Source organism: Rutidosis leptorrhynchoides, chromosome 2 (assembly GCF_046630445.1).
Source record: "Rutidosis leptorrhynchoides isolate AG116_Rl617_1_P2 chromosome 2, CSIRO_AGI_Rlap_v1, whole genome shotgun sequence".
NCBI classification, from domain to species: Eukaryota; Viridiplantae; Streptophyta; class Magnoliopsida; order Asterales; family Asteraceae; genus Rutidosis; species Rutidosis leptorrhynchoides.
The window spans coordinates 574,934,592-574,945,063 of NC_092334.1; the positions used below are offsets into that span (position 1 = coordinate 574,934,592).

At 34.4% G+C, this 10,472-nt stretch overlaps 1 protein-coding gene across 1 annotated transcript; it reads left to right on the plus strand.

Annotated features, from left to right (window-relative positions):
• Window positions 1–3,903: 3,903 nt before the first annotated feature.
• LOC139893214 (uncharacterized) lies at window positions 3,904–8,205 on the plus strand. Its single transcript, XM_071876364.1, has 2 exons — window positions 3,904–4,090; window positions 6,044–8,205. Exon 2 carries the CDS (start codon window positions 6,060–6,062, stop codon window positions 8,127–8,129), a length of 2,070 nt encoding a protein of 689 aa, XP_071732465.1. The 5' UTR covers window positions 3,904–4,090; window positions 6,044–6,059; the 3' UTR covers window positions 8,130–8,205.
• Window positions 8,206–10,472: the final 2,267 nt, after the last annotated feature.

The following is a 10,472-nucleotide window of genomic DNA, read 5'->3' on the forward strand; positions in this document are numbered from 1 at the left end:
GAACTTAGATCCAACAAAAGAAATGAAGATTCAAAGCTAGAAAGCTTGAATCTTGGTTGTTCTTGAAGATCTTGAAGCATAAAGTTTGGATCTTTAAGTTACATGAAGATTACAAACACAAGTTTAAATCTTTATAACAAAATAACAAGATTAAAGCTAAAATGATTTAGATCTACAAAATAAGTGAAGATTCAAAGCTAGAAAGCTTGAATCTTCCATGTTCTTCAAGGATTCAAATCTATGTTTGAATCTACAAGATATAACAAGATCAAGAATCTAAAAAGCTAGATCCTTTAATGATGATGACGATGTCGAAAATGTTAAGAGAAGAAGAAGAAGAAAGTTTAAAACTTACACTTTTTAGAGTGAGAAAGACTAGAGAGAATTAGAGAGTAAGTGTGTGTAAATTGTGAATGAGATCAAGTGTAAAATAGGTGAGGTTGGCTTGGTATTTATAGTAGGATGGTGGTGGTGTGGCTGTGATTTTCAAGGGGGATAAAGGGGGACAACTTTTGCTTTTTGGTTAATGGTTGTCTAAAGTTGGTGCTTATGTTAGGATCCCATGCAACATTAAGGATAATGGTTAACAAAAATGCTAGTATGTTCCCTCTAATAAATGGGCATTTGTCTTACATTAATATGGGTCACTAACTTATTTAAATTGGGCTAATTAAATAGTCCACTAGCTAGTGTAGGGTGGGCTAAAGTCCAACATGGTAGAAATTCCAACAAGACTAACTAGTGTGCTCTAGTAAATTACTAAGCGTAATTAAGCATCCAAAAACCCAAGTAACTGTTATTATAAAATAACAATTTGTATTTTGTAGTCATAATATTCCGATCATGACCAAAGTTAAACGTGTACACAGTACAAAGCTCGTTTTAAACGTTAAGTGACACCAACGATTGTAAAAGCATTCGGGGATCAAGTTAAGTGATTACACACTTAATAGCAAGTTGTAAGGTATTAATGAAAGTAATTAATCATTAAATAAGATCCCAGAGCATAAACTAGCTCAGTACGCACATATACGCAGTTTCGTGAAAGCACAAGGCACAAAAGCAAGTCGAAAAAGCCGGGTCGTTACATTTATTTTGTTAAATATACGTATTTTATCGTAATATATCATTGTTGTTTCATTATAAGTTTGAAAGCAATATCTAAATTCGATTGTAAATGCATGTATAATAATAAAATAAATATATAAGCATATATCAATATTTATGAATTTGTATATATATTTCGGGTGTTAGTGGATTTATCCGTGGATGGATCTTTTCATCCATGTCTATATTCCATATCCATATCCATTTAGGTTTATCTGATCTGTATCTATATCCATTTAGGTCCATCCATATCTATCACGAAGCGGGTGGATTGAGTAGATATATACTGGATCGGGTGACCTTTGTCATAATATCATTTTCATAGTTTAAAGTTTATTTTAAACGTTAGTTCATCTAATCTTTTCTTTTTATTTAATTGTTTTCAAGTAGGCTAGAAATTTTGTCTTTCAGAGGATACATAAACTTATAAAAAAGAAACTTTTAAATTCCATTTGTCTCAAAGTTTTTTTTTTTTTTTTTTTTTTAAATAATAGAACGTGACAAAGGAATTGAAATATATGGGAACTAAAATTGGTTGAATTCATAGAATGTATTTTTAATACATTATTAGTTGACAAGGAATCAAATTAAATTCTATATTATAAGAAATAATTGTGCCGTTGGTCCCTCCATTTTAGCTCAAAAAGCTAACAGCGTCCCTCAAGTTTTTTTTGGCTTTCAGCGTCCCTCTATTATCACTTTGTTTGATTACGCGTCCCTCCGTCAACTTTCTGTTAAAAAAATTCGTTAAGTCATGTCATGTGCTTTGCATGTGAGGGTAAATTCGTCTTTTTACTCTTTTCTTCACTAAAAACGAGAGACCATCAGTGCAAAAATTCTTATAATTTATATATTTTTAATTCATATATTTATTTTATAATTATCTTCATTATCTGGTCATGAACACCATCAAATTATCATCATCAACAACATTTATTTCTCAAGGTTATCATTTCTTCATTATCATCAACAGCAACAACAAAATATACAACATCAATAGCATAAAGTCGGAAGTTAAATCTTACATTGTTTCAAATCTAAAAAATAGTCGGAAGTTGATTTCAAAATTAACAACACTTAGAAGTTTCAGATGGCAAAAAAATCAATCTCATAATACAAACACATACACGAAAAATCAAAAATCAATCTCACACACACATACACAAAAATCAAATCTCACAAACACATACAAGAAAATCAAATCTGTATAATCACGTCTCAGATGGCAAACAACTACGGCTCACCAGAAGTTTTAGATCTGGTGGGTGGGTGCTTTATCCGACGAGTATTTATCATCGTCATCTTCATCACCACTCGAATTTGAGTTCTATGTTTCAACCCCACCGATGTATGCACAATTGATTTCTCAAACCGCCACCTGTTGTGACCCCAATTGATGACGTAAACAAACCGCTACCACCACCAGGACTTGATTCGGAAACCTGCAAATATCAATTCGATTTCTATATAATTGAAATCTAAATTGGATATCTTTATTATATTCTAACCATTTTCCGATACTTCCGCGTTTTCTGGCGATGGATGGATTTGACGGAAACGTTAATAGTTCCGGCGGTGGAGATGGTGATAGTGATGGTTGTAGTGGGAATAAAATTGAGAAAGAGGCGCTTAAAAGGTTTTTGTGGCTTGAAAAGAATTCGTTTTTGAAATGGTTGATGAATTTTACTGGGTTTAAGGAAAGATTGTTAATTTGCTAGCTGATGATTTGATTTTGAACTATTGGGATTGAAGGTTGCGATGTTATTAGAAATAATTGTTGTTGTTATTATTATTATTATTATTATTATTATTATTATTATTTGTTAATTGTTATTATTATTAGAAATAATTGCTAGCTGATGATTCGTTAATTGTTATTATTATTATTAGAAATAATTGTTATTATTATAAATTATAAGAATTTTTGCACCGGTGGTCCCTCGATTTTAGTGAAGAAAAGAGTAAAAAGATGAATTTACCCTCTCATGCAAAGCACATGACATGACTTAACGGACTTTTTAACAGAAAGTTGACGGAGGGACGCGTAATCAAAAAAAGTGATAATAGAGGGACGCTGAAAGCCAAAAAAAAAAATTTGAGGGACGCTGTTAGCTTTTTGGGGTAAAATGAAGGGACCAACGGCACAATTATTTCATATTATAAACAAGTATGTATGTATGTATGTATGTATGTATGTATGTATGTATGTATGTATGTATGTATGTATGTATGTATGTATGTATGTATGTATGTATGTATTTCAGTTTCACGTTTTTGTTTTCAGATTCAACATTGCGTTTGTTTTTCATGTTTCGGTTTCACGTTTCAATTACGCATTTCGGTTTCACGTTTCAATTACGAAATTCGCTTTCACGTTTCAATTCAGTTCTCATTTCAGTTTGAGTTGCAGCTCCGTGTTTCATTTTGTGTTTCAGTTTTGCATTTTGGTTACGCACTTCAGTATCATGTTTCGGTTTCGCGCTGTGATTTAGCATTTCGGTTCCACACATCAATTTTAGTTTCTCGTTTCAGTTTTGCATTTCAATTTCTCAGTCCTGTGTTTCGTGAAACGTAAAACTAAAACGCGAAACCGAAACATTCGATAAATTAAAGAGGCTCAACATTTAAATTTCCTAGGTTTTTATTATTGGGCCTGGACATTGGTTAATGGGCTGCAATTACTAATCGGCTGCATTTGGAAATAGCGATATATCCAAAAGGTTACTATTGTGGTTCCTGGTTCGGTATAAGACAGAGGAGAGAGAGAGAGATATTGCAAAAACAAGTGAGAAAAAAGGGAAAATAGAATAAAGAGAGAGAACGAACGAAAGACGAAAACTGCGTCGAAATTTGCTAAACCTAATCAATCAATCGATCCTAAAACAACAACGAAACAAGATCAAGTTACAAAACCCTAACAATTCATCAACATCTCTGTTGTCGTTTCTCATTTCCCCCAATTTGATTTGAAACCCTAAAATTGGTAAGTCAATCGATTTATTTCATCAATTTTCACCGTTTCAATTGTGTTTTTGCGCAATTCGATATGAAATTGTTCTCAGTTTGATGATATATGCTTGTTATTCTTTGTCAATTGTGTGATTTTGTTTTGTAATGGTGGAAATGATTGAAAACTGGATTCGCTTAAGATGTGGATGTGATATTCCGTTGTGAATTTTCAATTGATTATGTTTTTAATGCCGGTGAAATTGAATATGCGTCTAACCTTAGGTTTTGCCTAAATGTTGTAATATTGTGCTAGTTATTGTGTCGGTTGATTTGACCTGCCGTTAGGATAAGAAGTTGCATTTCTCATTCTTATTACAATATATGATTTGTTGCAGCTTCTTTCTCCGACGTGTTAAATGCGTTGTTGCAAGTTTTGAATAATTTTTTAGCTACTATTGTGGATAAGGAAATGATAGATTCTGGTGTAGACACGGATGTAATAGAGATAGTTTCAAGTGATGTCTGTTAGTTATTTAACATTTCTTCATCTTTGTCGCAATGTATATCGGCAGTAGTAAAGCTTTTAATGTCATTGTATGTTATCTATCATTTATGTTTGTCAATTTTCGTTGACTACTTTTACGTCTCCGAGTGCTATGCTTATCATTTCAAGAGAGTAATTGTACAATGTTTATTGGTTTAGATAACCACATGTTAATTGGCGCTTTGTGGTTTGTCAAATTTGTTATTGTTCGTATTATTATTGTTCCATTTAGGATCACGGAATCATCTGTCTACTGCTTGTATTAGTCTGTCGGTTTGACCTTGCTCTGACAGCCTTTAATTTGGAATGCAGTTGATTTTCGTTTTTGATTTAGTTCTAAGGATTCAAGAGCATCTTATCTCAATTATAACCTTGGGTGTTTTTTATCCGTAGGCGAACACTTATTGTTCACAATTTCTGGAACCTAATTTTACATCTGTTATAATACCACCATATCAGATCTAGTGCTGTTTCACCGGATATCTAAATTTTAATGTGAGTTGATTATTTGAAAACTTGCCTTTCCAATCATGTTCAGCCAAATTTCATTGTTTTATAAGTTTAGTGAATCCTATTCTTTTTGTTTGCAATTCTTATGTTAAGGTTGAGTGTTTAATTTTCACTAAAACCTTCTTGGTGCATAGAAAGATGTGCCATGTTTGTTTTTTGAGATGTATTAGTCTACTTAGATTTCATGGATGGATATCTCCATCTGTTCATGCTTAAAATAATATCATGTCATTGGTAATACTTAGACATTAGACACGTCACCAGTGCTCAGAACTGGTTATTTGCTTGACTGAAACTTGTGTATCTACTGGCTAAGGGGTTGCTATATTTGTTTTGTGTACCTGTTAAACAACTTGTATAGCATTTGTATATTCCTAAACGCTAGCATTGAAGATTTCAGTATGTAAATTTTTTTAACCCATTTAGTATTTTCTCTATTGAGTAAACCTTCTGACCTTAGTTTATATCAATGCACGTATTGTTCCAGACATTATAGTTCTTGTGATCTCGATAGACGATAAGCAAGTATGTTTTTTGAAGGAAATATTTTGGTAATATAACTATCACAAGGTCATTTGCAGTTTGCAGATACATAATAACAAAAATACAACAAGGCTGGTACAAAATATGCCAAGACTAATATAGATCTTAGCATTTTTTTTTTTTTTGTTCCATCACTTATACGTAAATGACGAAGCATAATATGCCTTCACGTACCGAGCCTTTTTTCACTATGTTTTTTTTTATATGTGGTATTGCGCCTTTGTATTATCTCATGTACACTAATGTAAATTAGCTAACCCTTTTTATGGTTTGAAGTTTCTTTATGGTTTTGATCTTTAGTTTTCTCTATTTTTAGTTTAGTAAGACTATTTTATCTAATATCAAGTTATCATTTATATTTGATCACAAGTAATATTATTGATTTTGCAGTTAGCTGGAATTCACAATGTCTCCTGCATCAAAGTCAAAGTCAAAAGACAAACGGGCTGCTGTCAAGGACCCACAAAAGCCATCTACTAAACCTACATCTAATGCTAATACAGGTGTCCCTACTAGTGGCTACAATCCACTTCTGGGAACCTTTCATACACTTGATAGCGCACCTGCTCCTACTATTATCACAAATGGACGCATTCGTAATTTTGATGATACAGAGGACCATAATGGGAATGGGGTTGAATACGATTCTGTATCTAACAATGGTAGTTGGTCTGGTGAATCTGAAGATCACAAAGACAAAACTTCTCAAGGTTCTGTTCGTCAAGAAACTATCTCGGGGGTTGATAATGACAAACGTGAAAAGATCCGTCAAAAGAATGAGAAAAAACATCAACGTCAAAAGGAGAGACGAGCTCAAGAGCTGCATGAAAAATGTAGTGGCTATCTAATGTCAAGAAAGCTAGAAGCACTTGCACAACAGCTTGTCGCAATGGGGTTTTCATCAGAACGTGCAACAATGGCTCTTATATTGAATGAAGGGCGAGTTGAACAATCAGTTAATTGGTTATTTGAAAGTGGTGAAGATGCAGATAACCAAAGGGAACATAATAACCTTGATGGTGGCGGTGGTAATTTGAAGATTGATATATCAGAAGAGCTTGCTCAGATTACCGAAATGGAAGTAAAGTTCAAATGCTCAAAACAGGAGGTTGAACGTGCTATTGTTGCTTGTGAAGGTGATCTTGAACAGGCGGCAGAAACCTTAAAAGTCCAGAAACATGAACAACCGCCACCGGCCCCACCAAAGCTTGAAGAAAATGGCGGTAATGGTAAACTCTCTATAGCAATGAGCCAGAATTCATCAACATCAAGAACGATATCAAAGTCTATACCTATACAGCAGAAAACAGATGATAGAGATTTTAATTACACAAAAACGTCTGTTACAGTATCACCGTCTCCAACAGATCCAGGGATTAAAGGTTTGCAGTTACTCAAGAAAATTCCACCCAATTCCGATTGGACAAAGCAGCCGCCGCAGCAAGTTGTTACTCAGTCTGTCGAGAAAAGGTGGCCGGTGCCGGTTGGTGGATCAAACCCTTCTGTCTCATATTCTTTAGCTTCCCCCTTACAGACGGCCCCACCACCAGCCAAAACCGATTCTCGATATGCAAACATTGGAACCGAGTTAAAAAATCTTCAGTTAGGATCAATGCGAGAACCAGTTGTTGTAATGCAACGTCCCAAATCCAAGAACGTGTCCACGAGCGCAAGCTTGTCCTCGTCAGCATCCGTTGCTGATTGGCATCCAATTGCTAGTGAACCGATAATGAATATGAGTATGAATATGAATATGAATCCCAACGGGTTTTCACATGTTTCTAGTAGCTCAAGAGGCTTTAATACCCCAAGCTACGGGAACAATGTTAATAATTCCCAGCTTTATGACCAACTATATTATCAGCAACAACAGGCACCACTTGCTCAGCAGCAGTATGCATCGAGCAGCGGCCCGTTGGATCATCATTTTGGTCAACAAGGGTCAATGAACCATTTCAGCAACGGTGGCATGTGGAACAACAGGATGGTGGGACCCAGTACAACTCCTACCCTTGCAGCTGCTTCTTCTCTCGGGCTTTTCTCTGGGTTGGGCTCAAACGGGTCATCAGGACCGACATCTCCGGTTGACTGGAACGCATGTGATACATTGCAGTTTGATTACACAAACATAGACTGGAGTCTAGATCGTATCCCGGTTCCTACTACTAGCACGTTAAGGCCAAACTGTATGTGGACAGGTTTTGGGTCTTCAAATAGCTCTGCAGATCTTTATGCATCAGGAAGGGTTGGTGGCGGTGGTGGTGGTGGTGGTAAGACCGCCACGAGACCGCCGACAGGTATTGTATCGAATGGTAATAGTGGGCATGCGTTGGGTTTGCATCAAGACGGGGTAGGGGTAGTAGGTTCTGAAGCATCGTCTGCAGCAGCAGGTGGTTCTCGTGAATGGACTTCGCCGTTTGAAGAAAAAGACTTGTTTAGTTTCCCCAGACAGTTTGTTTCTTCTCCCTCTCTTTAATGAGTGACAAAATATGATGAACAAATAATAAGATGACAGGGATGAAAAAACAATAAGAAAACAGAACTTTTAAACATGTGTTGGGATTTAATGTTTCTCTTAGTTTTTTCAATCATGCCTTCCTGCCTCTTGTTTGTGTGTCTTCATTTTTATTAACCTTGATCTTTCTTTTCTGGGAGCCAAATTCACGAAACTTGTGTCAACTAATACTTTAAAGAGCTACGGATCTTTAAAGAGAAGCGACTGGTTGCAAGAACCTTTTTCCTACTGTTCTGGGAACCTGAATTTATTGGTTCTCAGAGAACATTAGTAACCGTTTTTGTTGTGGGTGCCGGAACAAAGCTAGAATGACCTTAGTGGGGTGTTTTCGGTCACAAAAATGTGGGTCGTGCAACATCTGGAAACGGTAAAAATGGAGCGTTCAAACATTACTTCAATGATAAGTAAATGTCCGAACTCTGAAGTACACATTTTTACAAAAATAATGTTGACAAAATTTTTTTTTTACTACACTTCCACAGAGAAAATATCTGCAGAAACTTAAATTGTGTGGTTTAATGCATCAACTCAACTGTGCTATTTTATATATACGGAGTAATATTTAATGATTTTGACCGGCAAAAAAAAGTAGAAACCCAAATGGCAAGGAAATAGGATTTTTTTTTTTTTTTTTTTTTTTCTTATATCAACTATAAATACACACATTAATTAATCCTATAATACTAAATGGCTCGCATGCACACATTATTAATTATTATTAATCCTACAATACTAAATCGCTCGCAAGTTTTCGCCGTTTTCCACTATGTTGTATCGACAGTGACACTAAAGATGACATTTGTGTGTTTTGTTATTCTTTCCCTCGCCATTTATATAATTGATTCTATGATAATATGTTAGTCGTTGAATGTACCCACATAGTAAAATTTTCCTCCTCCATTCTTTTATCTAATACGTAACATTTACCCACCATCTTCTCACAATATTATCAGACTAGAGTCATCAATACAAATGCTCTAATCGTGTCACACAATAGATTTAACGTCAAAATTTTACAAAAGTGGATCCCACTTTGGGCTTTGAGGGGGGCTCGAGCTTAGCACCTCATATCAAGTGGGAAACACTCGATCCTCTTACTTTTTTTTTTTTTTTTTTTTTTTTTTGATTTAAAAACGATTGCTATTAAAATCGTGTCAATAAATGAAGGATTCCATAAACTGATACAACGTTCTGACAACCGTTAAGGCTCGAAAAAAGTAAATAATTCTTGAAAGACCTAAGATCTAACTAACTCAAACCGAGCCAAAACGAGAACGGTCATACAACGAGCCAGCACAACAAACTTCTTTACTACATACATAAAAATTCTTACTAATTATTTCACGAACAAGCAAACAGCGGAAGTACTTTTGGGATAAAATTCGTTTGACATGGATTCATTAGCCGAAATTTTATAGTTACATAAAAAATAAATAAATCAGATTTACCGTTTAGTAACCGTATATTTGGTTTGAAAAGTACGTTGCTAAATGGTAAATACGTTTACACTATTTTAAACGTAATACCTGCATGTTAAGAGTAAGTTTTGCTGTTTACACAACAACATATGTACTTTATTGAACCGTAAATAAAATCAAATTCAATGTCATGATCAAAGTAACGTTGTTAGTAGAGAAGACCTTAGGTGTACCCACTCAACCAAAAGGATATAGTGTAAAGTTTGTGTAATTTTGGGTTAACTTTAGGTGTGAATAAATCAGTTGAGGTTATAAATCCTACAAATTATATACTAGCAGTGTAGAGTTCGTTGTTTCACCATTTTTAGCTTAATTTTGAAATTGAAGTGTATGCCTCTTAATAATTGTGTGTATATTCAAATCTTTACATGGTAGTAAGGATTTCGTTTATCTTCAAGAGTTAATCTTCTTTGACCCTAACAACCTAGTTCATCCATCCCAATTTAATTTTCTTTAAACAAAAAATACATAATTTAATAACATAAAAATTTAGGGTTTGCTTATTTTATTTTTTTTAAATTGTAAGATGACAACTTCACCCTTAATTTTGTTGATATCTTTTTTGGTTGAGTTTCCTATACTTAAGGGCAGTAAAGTAACTTTATTCAATTTTAGTACATAGTTTCGGGGATGGACAATTACCTAGTGAAATGACACGTGAAATCACGGGTTTGTTTTAACGAAACAGTTTAACGATAAGTTTTAAATATTTAGTGAACTTAAATACTAAAATCATTTAGTTTAATAACCCTAGGAACCACGGATTCTGACTTAGAAATTTATCGTTGTTTTTACAAACATATTGATATACTTAACGTGGTCAGAA

Coding starts and splice junctions, on each gene's coding strand:
- LOC139893214 (XM_071876364.1), top strand. CDS start 6,060: ATGTCTCCTGCATCAAAGTCAAAGTCAAAAGACAAACGGGCTGCTGTC.